The 15725-nt window shown below is 40.9% G+C and overlaps 1 protein-coding gene across 3 annotated transcripts; it reads left to right on the forward strand.

Moving 5' to 3' along the window:
• The first annotated feature begins 1 nt into the window (after window position 1).
• On the forward strand, window positions 2-13865 carry flvcr2b (FLVCR choline and putative heme transporter 2b). 3 transcript variants are annotated; one of them, XM_028397272.1, is made up of 10 exons: window positions 2-1015; window positions 3729-3870; window positions 6325-6465; window positions 7370-7437; window positions 7597-7700; window positions 8588-8698; window positions 10099-10204; window positions 10342-10453; window positions 11476-11531; window positions 12614-13865. In XM_028397272.1, the coding sequence occupies exons 1-10, from the start codon at window positions 428-430 to the stop codon at window positions 12692-12694; spliced, it is 1509 nt and encodes a 502-aa protein (XP_028253073.1). In that variant the 5' UTR covers window positions 2-427; the 3' UTR covers window positions 12695-13865. The 3 variants fall into 3 exon arrangements, with proteins under 3 accessions (XP_028253073.1, XP_028253074.1, XP_028253075.1); XM_028397273.1 differs by having other exon boundaries at window positions 13450-13865; XM_028397274.1 differs by lacking the exon at window positions 2-1015 and adding an exon at window positions 2631-3293.
• Window positions 13866-15725: the final 1860 nt, after the last annotated feature.

The following is a 15725-nucleotide window of genomic DNA, read 5'->3' on the forward strand; positions in this document are numbered from 1 at the left end:
GGGTGGAGGGTTACAGCCTGCGCTCCCTACACGTGTTAACGCTTGGATAACTCGACCTTTAATAAGCACAAACATTCTGTAAACTAGATATAGCTCTGTGTGCTTTAACTTGCTTTGTGCGTCAATCGACAGCTGAACTTCCAACCGTTGGTGGAAATGAATTAATGGACACGACTGAGCTGGAAGTTGTAGTGTCTTTACTTCTTGATCCACTGTTAAACATACTGTGTGTTCAAACATTGAAACGACTTCCTGATTTCTGATGGGACCTCTTGTACAGAAGTTGCTGTGACCTGTCTGTTTTTGTCATCGTGTCACTTTGAACGGATTTTGTTTTTACATGAAACAGCGAGTTTCACTTCTCTTTACAGAGGTTTAACACGGCAGTTGAGCGTTAAGGTTGTACTCCAATGAGTACACTGAGAATATGAGCGAGAAACAAGTCCCGGAAAACACTAGACTAAACGAGGATGACACTAAAACGGACTTGGAGAACAATGTGAAACTAGAGTCGGGAGACGCGCCGAAGCGCCCCGACGATCGGATCAAGCCGGACGGTCATGAAGGACTGCGAACCACCCGTCTGTATAAACGGCGCTGGATCATCGTCCTCTTGTTCAGCTCCTACTCACTGTGCAACTCCTTCCAATGGATACAGTACGGCATCATCAACAACATTTTCATGAAGTTCTACAACGTGAGCGCCTTTACCATAGACTGGATGTCTATGATCTATATGCTGACGTACATTCCCTTCATATTCCCGGTAACCTGGCTGCTAGACAAGAAAGGGCTCCGGGTCATCGCGCTGGTCGCCACGGCACTCAACTGCGCCGGGACCTGGATCAAAGTGGCCAGCGTCAGACCTAATCTATTCATGGTCACCTTTCTGGGACAGTTCTCCTGCTCGTTGGCGCAGGTGTTCATCCTCGGGATGCCATCTAGAATCGCATCGGTGTGGTTCGGCTCGCACGAAGTGTCCACAGCCTGCTCCATCGGAGTCTTTGGGAATCAGGTATGATGTGGAGCGAGTTTAAGTCTACATTCTAATCATAAACTCAAATTAACCCCTCACCGACTTGGTCACTGATGTGGCTTGTATGTAGTAGCTCCACTAACCACAAATCACTTGGACATTCCCACATCTGGCACATTTGCGTAATTACGCACGTTTCAGCGCAATGATACATCTTAAAACTGAGACCTAACACATTTATTTATACTTGAAGTAAAACAAAACACTAAAAAGAATTATTTCAAAGGTGTTCTCAAGTGGTGCCATATGTTCTTACCACAAACACACATAAAATAAGTTGGTTTGAGACTTATTTTACGTCTTCTTCTTTAGTCTGTATCTTATGGCACACCACCACACCATATCTCCAAAAACAGAAATCTCCTAAACTTTGCAACTTACATCTAAACAACTGAGATGGAACAAAATGACAGATATTGGTCTTGAGTATTTGGAAAATAAAAGGTGCATGAAACTGGCACATCTTCAGACGCCAATGCCTCTGCAATAGAAAAACATACATGCAAAGGATGTTTTCATCATGTCACATAAACAAAATTCTTCACTCTAAGATTGACATTTAAAGAGTTCCCACACACACAAAAACTTGGATAGTGTGCTGCTATTGTGCTGCTCTGCTGTCTTAATCAGTAGCAGCAGGGCATTTCAAAATTCACATGCACAGCCAAATAAGCAGGCACGGGTGCAAAGATCAGCAGCGTGCCACTGGTGGTATAAGCGCACAAGTATCAGTGTTAACACTTAAAGTTTCGGAAACAAACAACAGTTGAGTCACCTCAACATCAACTGCAAGTAAATGTCACTGAAAAGTCACCACGTAGAGCTGGAAAATCTGCAACAGAGTGAGCAAACTGGGATTTTTGGATTCGGTTTCAATAAAAACAGAAATGGCATGTTGTGAGTTTACATGTAAATTGTGACTTAAATCTTACAGACAAATCAAGCTGTAGTTCGGTTGTGTCATGGGTGTTTTTTATTACAACCAAACTGCCTGTGTATCAGACCACTTTATGATATCACAAGCGTCCCATCAGGTTTATTGCAACATCTGTGCAGCCCACAGTGTCTTTATAATCTGAGAGCACAGATAATACTTTTATAAACAACTCAAAGTATACACTGTAAACACCTTTCATGCAAAATGATTGGAAAACCTGAATATTCTAGGAATGATTTTAAACAGTGCTGAGATCTGTGGGTGAACTATAACAAAGACATGGAAATATTAACCTTTTTCTTGGCCCTAAAGTCTTCTTCACATACAAGTCAGTCATCACTCACTTGAGGCTTAACTAATAAATATGCCTGTTTTCTGTCTTCACTGTTTTTGGCAGAATAAATGAATGTTTTCGCTTTTAGGAGTGGTTTGTGTTAAATTGGACCATTTCCTATATTAACATCACATGACAGGACTGAAGGTGATAAATGCAGTATAGAGGTGCGATGCCATCACATGCAATGAGTTGTAGCGACGGGACAGGGGACGACAGTGACTCCAGCTGCGCTCACAGTTGGTACACAGGACAGTGAGCTGTTAGGACACAACCTCTGAAATCTTAGGACCTCTCACCTTGAACGTTCCTGGGGCCCCAGTTTCAGGACAGTGGAAATGCCACAAGACAATACTCTGAAAAGCAACCGTGCAAATTCTGAACTCAGTGGTGAAGAATGGCCGTGGTCCAAGGCTGCAAAGAATCTCGCTCCGGGCCTGGCTTCTCTGCAGTGGAGTCCAGGGCCTTTAGGCAGAACTCTCTCCTCTGGGCCTCGGTTAGACATTGACGCTTTAGGCGACCAGACAGAGCTGGTCCCAAATGCCGAAACCAAGCTTTACCATCGCCGCTGGTTCATGCTGTTTCTCTTCAGCGCCGTCTCAGCCAGCAATGCCTTCATGTGGCTCCAGTATGGCATCATCAGCAACATATTCATGCGTTTCTACAACATTGACTCTCTGGCTATTGACTGGTTGTCGATGATCTACCTTCTCACTTACATTCCACTCATCCTGCCCGTCCTCTGGCTGTTGGACAACAGGGGCATCCGGGACGTTGTCCTTGTTGGGTCAGCCTTTAACTGCATTGGTGCTTGGATAAAAATTGGCAGTGCTGGTCCCAGTCTGTTCCCAGTCACCTTTTTTGGCCAGTTTGTGTGCTCTGTAGCCACAGTGTTCGTCCTTGGTATTCCATCTTATCTTGCCTCTGTGTGGTTCGGAGAGCAAGAGGTTTCCACTGCGTGTTCCATAGGAGTTCTGGGAAACCAGGTTTGTCTGAGTTTAATCAGTATTACTTTGTTTTCCTGCTGCAGCTGTGTTTCTGTAGTGAGGCAAGAGCTGTGTCTGACAGCTGTGTGTAGATTACTCCAGACTGGATGCCAGAGTCACATAGGACCTCTAGTGTCTTAGTGTGTGGAGTCCAAGAAAAATAGTTTTGATTGTTGAAGCCTCACTCATTATACCCTGTCTGTTTTAGAGGTTTTTGTGGTGAATCTGTCAGATAATGCGACTCCTAATTTGGCTGCAATAAAAGAAACAGTGTAGTGGTTTTAACTGTTTGACATTAATGATCAGTTCATGATTAAAATTGTTTAAAATGATTTATCCTGCAGTTAATATTTATGGTAACCTGACCTTAAAGATGTTTAAAGGCACAACTTCTCTTTTTTTTTACTTGAATTTGTGTCTGTTGTGTACACACAGCTGGGTATTGCCATCGGGTTCCTTGTGCCTCCCATCCTGGTGCCTAATGTGGACAACATGGACGAGCTGGCTCACCACATCAGCATCATGTTCTACATAACAGCAGGAGTGGCCACCTTTCTCTTCATCCTCGTAGTCTTTGGTAAGTTAGATGTAGAACCTAAAGGCTTTGGCTGTTGTGTGTTTGACCGAAAACAGGTTGCGAATCCAAAAAACTCCCACACTGCTGAGCTAACTTTTCCAGGTGCAGGTAGAATCTCATCATCTCCTCCGACATGACTTTTCTCGGCTGTAATACTCTTCTTTTTTTCCTTTAGACAGTGGGTAGTAACCACAAAAACGTTCTGCATGGCCAGGCACCATGAGGGGTAGCAGATTTTCTGCACTTTTGTCAGTTTTTGAATTTACATGCAAAACTGATTGTACAGTAACCACGCGTTCATAAGAGATACGTGGTTGTTGAAGCAGTCAAGTGAGTGAAGTTTCAGCGGTGTCGTCCTCCTTTGTGCTGTAAAAACCCTCTGGCTGTGATGAGTATTGTTCAGAGCTTCTCTTGCTCAGGCCAAAGGGAATTCCATATTCAGTGGATTTACCCCATGATGGTTTTAATTTACATCAGTTATAAAAAGGGACCATTCAGTGGAGAGGAAAAGTGCTGACTTGCTTGCTTGTGCTGACACAAAAAGCTTCCTTGTAAGGGACATTAGCGAAACAAACAGTCGGAAAAAATATGCTTCTTGCTACTTTTGGATTAATATAGAACCTTTGGACCACAAATACACTCAGCACTGAGAAGTAGCATGACTTAACATGACAAACAGGATATGAGTTGTGCTTATCTGCAGGTTATAAACTTATAAAGTGATGGTCAAATGTACATAATATTACTATACAGAACACTGGCAGGGTAAGAAGACTGATGAAAACAGCGTTGTCTTTTTTGGGCTGAGGGAGGGGGGGGTGCTCATATGCATTCTGCATTCCTAAACACAAAAGGATGCTTGTTAAGGCATTTCCTAGTAGTGCCATGCAGAATATTTAATACTACCAGTGTTAGGACTGCTTGAAATGCAAACTTCAGCTCATTCTCTGCTCATGTGAGCAGTGGTGGACAGTCATTGTGCTACTATTGACTTCACGAGCTTGTTTCATAACTGACTCTAGGTCTTTCGTTTGTTAAAAATTGAGCGGGTTGATGCCACTATCAGTTCTGTGGTGTAGTGGAGAAAGTTAGCTTAGCTGGCATGGAGACTGAGAACTAGCTGGCAAGAATTTTGCCTAGAAGTCACATGTTAAATGTTGTTTTTAATACTACTTCCAAATTAAGTTTTTAATAATTAGAAAACAATTATAGAAACATACTGAAAATACATATACGCTCAGGGTTGTACACATCGTTAAAGTTACCTGACAGTGGGCTGCATAGAACTGGTTGTTTCGTCCATGGTAGCTGTCACTGGGGCAACAATTCACTGTGATAACACACATACAGTCACATGACTCAGACTCACATGGCAGCTACACTATCACAGCTGGTAAATATCAGATGTTTATACAGCAGATAAAGAGCTTCATATGTTGGGCTACACTTTAAATAGGCAGCAAATGTTATGAATTTTCCATACAGACATAAGGGTGGTACTGATTCTCTCACCTTGTAGCAAGAATGCAAATATGTTTATGTTGAAACTATCCATTTTATCTGTATTTTATTAAGTTTTGGCCACCTGGAATGCATTGTAGGTTACTGGCTATTTACTGGGTTTACAGACTTTTCTTTAGCTGTGCCATGGATTAAACTGAGCAAGCGGTGCTGCTCATGCTGTTTGTGGTTATATTACAATTATACGGTAAGATAATTCACACCAGTTGGCATCAGCAGTTCCATGATATGACACATATAAACTCGTGCACACATCACACCCGCACAAATACATGCAAGATGCCATGTGTGAGGGTTGTCCTGCTGGCAGGGCCATCTGTAGGCCTGCAACAGGCCTGTGAGTCAGCAGGGCAGAAAGAGTCCTAGGATTGAGAGATTTACACAAACTGTGTGCAGCGAGAGAGGTGAGAGGAGGAGTCCTTTTTTTTAAAAAAAGAGGGTGGATGTGGTTGGTGGAGTGAATAAGGGGAATCACCTTTTACATATAATTACTTTAAGCTCCACCAATTTGAATAAAAGCTGTCATTCTTCCTCCACTGGTTACTGTACACAAACCTTCAGGTCAGATTCTCTGTGGGGGCCTGGGGCTTGGGGGTGGTCTGACATCTGTGTTTCCCCATGAGGTCTTGAAAGTGCACATTTCTACCCATTTATCACCTCAAGATCCTCCAGGCCTCAGGGCCAAATGCTGGCAGAGAGTAAATTCACTGTGTAGATGTGTATTGAGATAACTGCTCAAGTATGAACCTGCCCGTCTCTGCCTGAATGTGTCCATATACAAAATAAAGATGGAGCATGTCGGCTGCACTGTCAGCTGTGGATAGACATTTGGATTCCCACTAAATCCCCACTGGTTTTTTACTTGAGCCAGTGTGTCATTTAAAATGGTGATTTTCCTATGATCACCATGATGTGTGTTTGTGTGTGTGTCAGTTTTCCAGGAGCGTCCTAAACTGCCCCCGACTCAGGCCCAGGCCACTGCTCGTAGCATCCCACCAGAGCAGTACTCCTATACCGCCTCCATCCGAAGGCTGCTTCGCAACAGGCCCTTCATCCTCCTCATCATCACTTACGGTAATTGAAGGTGCAAAAGTGGTTAGCGTACTCCACCTTTTAATGAGCAGAGAATGTGTTTTATATTGTTACAGTTTAAAACAAATGGAGCTAACTTTAGTATTCAGTCAGTTTTAAACTCAGAATTCGGTTATTGTTCAATAAACTAGTGCATACTTCACACCCTTAACCACATCTCTCAGTGATTTTAGTATCACAGCATGAAAACTGCTGACATATATATTCCCCTGAAAGTGCAGTGAGGTTTATCTTAATCTTACCAATAAAAGTGCACAAACGTCATTAACTATTCAAATAGTGAAGAGAGTGGTGGCAGGAGTGTGTGCTGCAGAGGTTCAAAGTTTGTTTATTGTCTGACAATGTTTGACAAATATATTAGATCAATGTGACATTTGATAAAATGATAAGAGTCTGGGTTATAAATTCTATTAAATCTCCAACGAATATTGAATTATTTAACATTTTAAAAAACAATCCTCATATCAGGATTTGGATGCTAAAATGCTCATTAATTAATAATGTAATGGTATGAAATGATCAGATCATTAGAAGCTGCAGCTTCCTGATCTTTCATGTTTTATCATGTGACACAGTCATGTGACCAGCGTTAGTTTATTATTAGTGTGAACGTGTCCCTTTGTCCTCCGGTCAATGCTCCTTTGGGGGCAGCACTAAGGAGGTTCACTCAAGTTTACCTCATGGTCACAGCCTCCACCTGTCGCTGTCAGTTTCACATAATCCACAGCAGCAATACAAACATGTATACATATATATATATATATATATATATGAGTTGGTATTTTACAACAGAATGTTGTTTCTGTGTAGTATGTGTGTCAGCGTCTCGAGCTCTTGGGTGAGCTCTTTGTTTTGTCTGTCGTTTGAGTGTTTTCTCATCACGCAGGTCTGAACGTGGGTTGTTTCTATGCTGTCGGGACCCTGCTGAACCGCATGATCATTGAGCATTACCCCGTAGGTCCTGCATATTATGTTTACAGTGATTTTTGCTTTTGCAAGGGTGTGTGTGTGTAGAAAGCATTTGTTCAGACACTTCCTCTGATACTGCGGTCTGTTACTTTGGTATGTAAAGTCACTGACTCATCTCCCATCCTGTCTTTCTTGACTTTCCAGGGAGAGGAGGTGAATGCTGGGCGGATCGGCCTCACCATTGTCATTGCAGGAATGGTTGGTTCGCTCATCTGTGGCGTTTGGTTGGACAAAACTAAAACTTACAAGTAAGACAAATGCCAAACAGGAAAGTGTGAGAACAAAGAGTGAAAGTTTATTTCACTGCTCGTGTGTTTAAATATTCATTAAGCAGCTACACAAACCTTGTTTTATTCTGTTTATTGTCTTTTCCCCCTCTGGACTTGTTTAGTGTTTATTTGTTGGCTCTTGGGTATCTGTTTATCCAGGTGCGGCCTGCTGCTACAAAATGACCTCTCTGACTTTTTGCTTGCTGCCTCATGGGCCCTCAGCTTGTTTATTGACAGCAGCGTCCACCTGATCAGTGTAGTTCTGTAACAAATGTTTTTAATGTCCTCTGTCATGAGACATTGTCAAGGCTTTGTTTTGCAAAATGCAAAAGGAGTAATGCAAATTAGGGAGATCTCATGAGGACATAGAAAATGCACTTCTAGCACTACTAGTGGTCAGAAAGTGACCGTAGCACCTTTAAAATGCAAAAAATTGTACCAAAACAGAAAAAAACATTAGATTTTCAACTTTTTAATGGTCCTTAAATGCATCATGTGTGACATACTGTTCCAATGAAAGATTCATATAAATTTGACTCATTCGTGCAGATACAGGGCAGAGTGGAGAGGACCTCACTCACCTCCACTCTCCCTCAGTTATTCATCTATCGTGGACCCGCTCAGCTCTGGTCCCATCCAGTCTCCGCTGCAGTCGCCCAGAGTGTCTGACCAGAGTTACTCTCCCTTGTAGTTTTTAGTTACTTACCCTTTGTTGCAAAATAAACTGTAACCTTTTTCCTGAGGCCTGCACGTGGATAGAATTGGGTTGGATTGAATTGTGTTGCAGCACTTACTGTGATATTGAATGTTACAAACTGAAAAGGCATCAGTTTATCATGATGACAACTGTAGTACTGTTCTTTCAGGCAGACCACCCTCGCAGTGTACTTCATGTCTCTGGTTGGGATGATCGTCTATGCTGCCACACTCAGTTTGGGACACCTCTGGGTGGTCTTCATTACTGCTGGATCTCTTGGGTATTATTTCATCCATTCGTTCTTTTATTTTTTTCTAATGTGCATGAGAGAAAACACTTGAATAATACAGTTCTGTCAGTCAGTGGATACACTATTTTGTTTTTGAACTATTTGTGTGTAGCCTACTCATGCAATGACAGTAAATTTGAGTGTAGTCAAAGTCAAAATAATTAGTTTGTCATACTATAAAATATCAGTTCAGGTTACATAAACATTCTGAGTTATGTTAAGTAAGCACTACTCATTAAAAAAATACCCTTACAAATCTGAGTGTTCACAACACACAGGTTTTCCGTTAAGGTTACTCAAGGCTGATGAGTTTTCACTAGAAAGTAATGAAATGTAACTTAGTAGAGTCGGCAAAGTTAGCAGTTACACTTGACAGCGTGTCTTTTGACTCTCACTGTCACATATAGACGCTTACGCACAGTGGGGACCCACAGTGGGTAAAGATTTACCTTACCCACTGATCCACATGCATTCATGAATGCATTCTGGTTATGTAGAGCAAAGTTAACAGTTAGCTGTCTGTTCAATGGAAAACACTGTACAGCTATAGGTCACAGCTACGTGATTCATTTTAGTTAATTTAATTGAACTAATTTAAGTCATTCCACCAAGAAAATCCCCCCCCCCCCCCCCCCCCCCACACACACACACACACACACTCACACACTGTCCACACTGCTTCACAGAGACTCTGTGGTACAGACAAAAATGACACAATGGAAATTTGACTTGAGTGTAGAGGTAGTCAAATTAATTATTTCCCAAATATTAGTTAACACGCAATATAAATATATACATAAGGCCAAAATAAATAGGAAGTTATGCACATTTAGTGTGATGCTTTCCACATAAGGCTCTGTATTAAACCTCCATTTATTTTCCCTGTAAATTACATTCGGTCCTTTTAGAGAGTTCAGTTTAGTCATTAAGAATAGGTGTGTCTGTACATTATAATCCCTTCCTTCATCTCCCTAGACACTGGAACCTTCCTTCAGCAGGTTTTGATGACATAGTATCAAAGTCGAGGACATTTTCTTGACCTCCAAATCAGAAAATGTTTAACATATTGTGGTGAAAAAAAACAAACAAAAGCAATATTTCAGCTGCTCTGTGTCTGGAAACAGAGTCTGTACTGACCACCATGCCAGAAGGCTTTGTTTGTTACTTCAGTGAAAGGATAACTTCCTGCTGTCATGTGAGCAAAGGAATCTCATGTGACATCACCGCAGGCAGTAACAAGGGCAAACATTTTAAATTCCCACAGTAGTATGCAGCTTTTAACCACTTGTGAAGTATTATTATGTTAAGATATGATGCATTACTGAGCGGAGCGTGCGGCTGCAGTTCCTATAATCATAATTTCTGAGTATGTTTTCTGAATGTGTGTCCAGCTTCTTCATGACGGGCTACCTGCCGCTGGGCTTTGAATTTGCGGTGGAGCTGACGTATCCAGAGTCAGAGGGAACCTCCTCAGGACTCCTCAACTGTTCAGCACAGGTACAGATCACAATATATACAGATACATCACCTGCTTAGGTGTAGCTTTCTTGGCCTTTGCATCTGAATGACAGAAGCACCTTTATTGTGCTTATGTGCGAACACCAGTTTTACCCTTGCGTGTCCTGCACATACAGGTGTTTGGCATTATATTCACCATCTGCCAGGGGAAGATCATCGACAGCTTCGGCACTCTGGCAGGAAACATCTTCCTGTGCGTCTTTCTTCTAATAGGCACAATAATAACAGGTAAGACCTTTCTGCAGTGTGATGTATGGAGTCATAACCAACTTCTGATTTTAAGTCACACATACAGACATGCATGAGAATCCTGTTTGTCTGCAGCTCTTTCTGATCTGTTTATTTAAAGCAACATAGGTTCCAAGAATACAGATGATTCTGTTTTTTGTGTAATTTGAGACAAACTTGTTACTGTGTTTTGTGTATAAAGATGCGGAGCAGCTCAGGGTTTAGAGATTGTAGAGATTTCTTTATAAAAGGGAACAGACAGAGTTTAACCACAGGTATTGCTTGCTTTAATTGTTACCATCCTTTCTGTCCTTTCCCCGAGAAAAGTATATTTTTCGTGGATTATTTGTGCTTCAGTCAGAACAAAGGCCCTCAGAAATGTTTTTGCATACTCCATTGAGGGGTTTTATGAGCAATATATAACTTCTTAAAAATGCATCAGCCACTGAAGCGCTAAACTCTGTGCACTCTGGAGAAACACTCACAAAGGTCAGACAGACTGACTCACTGCCTTTTTGTAAGTTACTCAGCATTTAGACATATGAGTGGACTTCTTGTTGTGCCAGTTTTAAAAGAAAAACCCTCCCTCTCATTCTCTCTCATCTATAATATTCAGTTCTTTCCAAGAAATACATACAGAAGTGTTTGTTTTCTCTTTCTCTCTCTCTGTGTGTATTTAGTCACAAAGGTTACTTTTTGTTGTGACACATAGTTCTTAGGTGGGAATTAAAGTTAATTATTAAATTGTGATGAAGCTGTTTATATAATTATGCATGACCTGAGTTACACTCAGATTTGTTGTCGCACAGTCTTTGGAAATATTTAACAAGCTGTCATGTGTCTGTGCATCGGAGCCACCTACTGGACAAACATTGCATTACACCCTGCCATTGAATTAATCACTGTAACATGGCTTTTCTGCGTATTTGAAACATAACCATTAATCTTATTTTCATTCTTCATGCCAGTTATGCATCATTTTCTCCTGTGTGTGTATATCTGTGTCTTTTTTCTCCCTGTAGGCTTAATCAAGTCTGATCTACGGCGTCAAACTGCGAACCTCCTGGCTAAAGCAACTGTAAGTGTTGGAGGTAGTTTGTTGGGGGATTATGAGGGTTGATTGGTAGGTTTGTGGCCTAAGGTAGAAAGAAATAAGAAGCATTTGAGAGCAACACCTTCTAAAGGTTTAGTGGTAGCCATGTTGACAGTGATGACATCCTTTGAAGATTAGGGGAGATTTGTTGATAAATGAGTGTGGAAATCTTAAACCGTTAGCCACAACCTTATCAATATGTCAATGTATATGTGTGTGTAGAGAAACAATAGTGGTGGAAATACATCTTTTGTCATAGTGGACATTTTGACACGTCAGAGTCACTTAAGCCTGGCTGTGAATATACAATTAATATGACTGAATAATGAATAAGGAATGGATTAGTAGTGTATTGTCAGTGTATACTGTGGCAAAGAAAAGTGTTCACTCATGCGTCCTTGTTTGTTTGCTTTGAAGGCATGCAGTCCAAGTCATATTTGTGTCTTGTGCTGCTCTATAAATAACCAGCTGTGTGCTCTGTGTTGTGCATGTCTGCACCAATTTTACACAAAAGCGTTGTTAGATGTGGGATAAATGCTTTGTGTGTGCACATCTGCATGTGTTAGGTATCAGCCTTATCCTCCTGCATACGATTTGTTTATTAGCGCAGCACTAAAGGGTTCATGTTGAGATAAAAGTGTAACAAACATGCTGTGTGTGTATAACAGTGTCCGATTGGTGTGATTTCTCTGTTTCTATTCTGTCATAACACTTTTCTTTCTGTTTCTGGGTGGGTCTCCAAGATCTGTGTTGAAGTCGCCTCACATCTTCATGATATAATATAGTAATATCTTAACAAATTCTTCAAAATTTTATTTAAAAAAGCAATAATTTGGCCATATTCTTGACATTTTCTTTAAAGATACAGAATCACTTATTCCTATTTCCCCTTTTTAATTGGAGATAAGTCCAAACGGCATTTGAAAATCAGATGTTTGAGTGAACTTCACCTTTAAAATCATAATCTGGATTTGTTTTGAGATTTAAATATAAACCGCATTGACTGGAGGCCCACACACACGCACTGTAACCTCTGACTGAGAAATGATGAGTAGCTGTTGTTTTAGGCGGAGGGACAGATGTCGGGACAAGACTACGGAGCCACAGCGCTAATCTCCCAGCCGCAGACTCCTCCTTCTCAAGCCTGATCAATAAATCTTTTCTGTTTCCAAAAAAAAAAAAAAATCTTCTCAAATCTTAGCTCATCATACAGATGCACAAAGGTAGGAGCACTGAACAATCACCACACACTGTTGTTAATCACCTACTGCACTGCACTGCACCCTCCACCGTCACACCTGCTGATCGATCCATCTTTTATTCCTAAGGATCAATAAATCAAATTCACTTCAGTTTCTGGAAGCTGATTTAGTTTGTGCACAGTAATGGCTAAGTGTATATAAAAACATTGATCTCCCACCTTTTGTCACGAGATTGTAATCAATTTATAGTTTAGTCTAACTGGAATTTGTGCCGTATTCCTTTTAGTTCCGGCCTGGCTGGAGATCACATTAACCTTTATGACCACTGACCACAAAGATTATTTAATTATCTTGTTAAAGTTTAGCTGCTCTGAGTAAACATCAGTCTTTCACCTTTTTTCCATTTTCTGTGTGCATGTTAAAGAGCTGATGAGCTGATATTTTATTCAAACACTGCTCCTTTTGTCTTCAAACATCAGTGATGTCATCACAGCAACAACAAATGTGTTATAGAATTCTAACATTTATTATTTGTTCACTGCATTTTTATTGATTGACTGTACAGAAAACGTTGCATCTTTTCTTAAAAGTAATGCTTTCAGTGTGCAGAATGTGTCTAAAAGCTTGAGTGTTGTTAAGCCAAACATCTTCTTTGTGCGTCAGTGAATCCAAATCTTTAACTTGCTTCTTCTGATCGACAGGGACCTTCCGACTGCGACCACAGGAGTCTGGATGCCCCCTCTATTATCAAAGAAGCCCAGTTATAGATGCACACACTAACCTCAAAGTGACCGTCATCTCCTTTCTCTAACAGTGTACTGACAATCAGCTAGCCTGTTAGGTGTACAGTGTTTTATAACTGCATATATTTAAGTTTAAATTAAACGCTGTCGCTAAATCAGACAAATCTGTGAAACATTTTTTTGCACAAAATTGTTGATTATGTGTTTACATAATGACTGGACACCAATTCTGTTGATTCATGTTGATCGATGATTGTAAAGGGGTTTCTAATCCAGAGTAAGGGAAGAGCAGGAGAACATGTGTAGCTGTACTGTTTGTAACAACTTTCATATTTACTTATTTAACATGAAATAAAACAGTTTTTTAAATGTTATTCATTACGATTCTTTTAGTGCACCACAGAACACTGACAGGTGAGGGCAGTAACTCTGATTATCTCGTTGACAGCACCTGTCAGTAAGTGAGGTGTATCACACAGGAAGCAAACCAGTGTGTGACTGTATAACTGGGTCAGTGCTCTCAAAAATAGCAGGCCTTGTGGTATCCAGTGTTGGCAAAAAGTACACACATGCAGTGTGTATGTGAAATTCAGAAGATTAAAGAGAGGTGTCTAGACTTGTAGAGTTTTCTTGAAGATGTTTCGCTGCTCCTCCTGCAGCTTCATCAGTTCTGTTTGGTGGGGAAACAGGTTTATATGTGGTGGAGGAGCTCAGTGGGTGGGTCTTTGAGAAACACAGACAAGATAAAGTTAGTTTAAAACATGCATCTACTAACTGAACTATCAAGTTTAAAGTCGGTGTGTGAATTGATGAGTGACCCTTATTTGTCCTGCAGTACAGGGTAACAGGAGGACTGGAGCCTGTCTCTGTTGTCAGTGGGTGAGAGGTGGGGTACACCCTGAACAGGTCACCTGAGTCCTTAATTAACCCAACATGCACATCTCTGGAATTAAAGGGACTGCTGATGATGTGCATCAATACTTTGTCCACTTTTCTAATGGCAGCAGGACTGTATTGTCCTTATGTGGCCACACGGTGGTAGCATTGCAACACTGCTCCACTCTAATGAACAGGAAGGCCCAAAAGAATTCAGGAGAAACAAAAATAATCCTGTTGTCATGATAATTGTTTTGGAATCACCTTTGATAGATGTATTGATTATTTTAAGAGAGTGCAAACGTTATTCTGAATAAACTGAACGTGTCATTGGCATCAAGAGATACACTTGCCTCAGTTATGAGATCATCCTGACTTAAGGCCAGTACTGAAAGAGCAGACTGATTCCCTGATGATCTCATTGTTCTCTAGTTAGCCTGTGACTGATCCTTGGCATTGAGTCTTTCTTGAATTTTTCCTTTTTGTCATGTTTTTTTTCCTGCTGGTACTACAGGTTTGCTGAAATAGTAGTAGTATTATAGTGTCTAAAGAAGTTCAAGAAGGATACGAGGATGAGGGGGAAAAAGCAATATGCCACACAAATGAGCCTCACAAGCTTCGTTAATGTGGATCTGTAGACAGGAAGGTCATGAAAGGATGAGGACACGGCAGGGTGTGACCTCGAGCTCAATAGGGAAACTCCTGCCCACCCACATGTAGAAATGGATGTTTGAATAAGGCCCCTTGTATGCGTATGACATTTTAGAGCCGCTTGGAAGAACTTACTGTGTGTGCAAAAGTTTGGCTAATTTGGCTCTTACTAAGTGCTTTTTGCCTGTCTGGTGTGGGCTCGAAAGGGAAACCTGTTTTTTTCCACTTTTTGTTAAACAGGTTTTGATTTGCATACAAATATCTGACAATAAATCTCATGCAAATCTTAAGGGAATAGTTTGTCATTTTAGAAAACACATTTATTGGCCAAAGAGATAAACCTGGAGATAAATCTTGTTTGTGTAGGCCACACACAGACGCATAAGAGCAACAGTTAGTGGTTTAAGAGGGAGTTATGTGTTGTGACAGCCTCTTGATGAATATCAGTTTATATGCAGCACTTCTGTGCAGCATCACATTTAAGGTAACGGCAAAACACTGGAGGTTAAATCCACAAATGATTGTTTTCTGCTTGTGTGCATATATATAAAACACTGTGGAGGAAACAGAAAAAAGCTACAAACACAGTATAAAACAATAAACAGCACATGCATGTATGTATATATGTATATATATATATATAGGCTAGGATTGGTGCTAATGTGATTGAGTGTTTTGGAAATGAGCTTCGTAACCATGGAGATAAG

Source organism: Parambassis ranga, chromosome 24 (genome assembly GCF_900634625.1).
Source record: "Parambassis ranga chromosome 24, fParRan2.1, whole genome shotgun sequence".
Lineage (NCBI taxonomy): Eukaryota > Metazoa > Chordata > Actinopteri > Ambassidae > Parambassis > Parambassis ranga.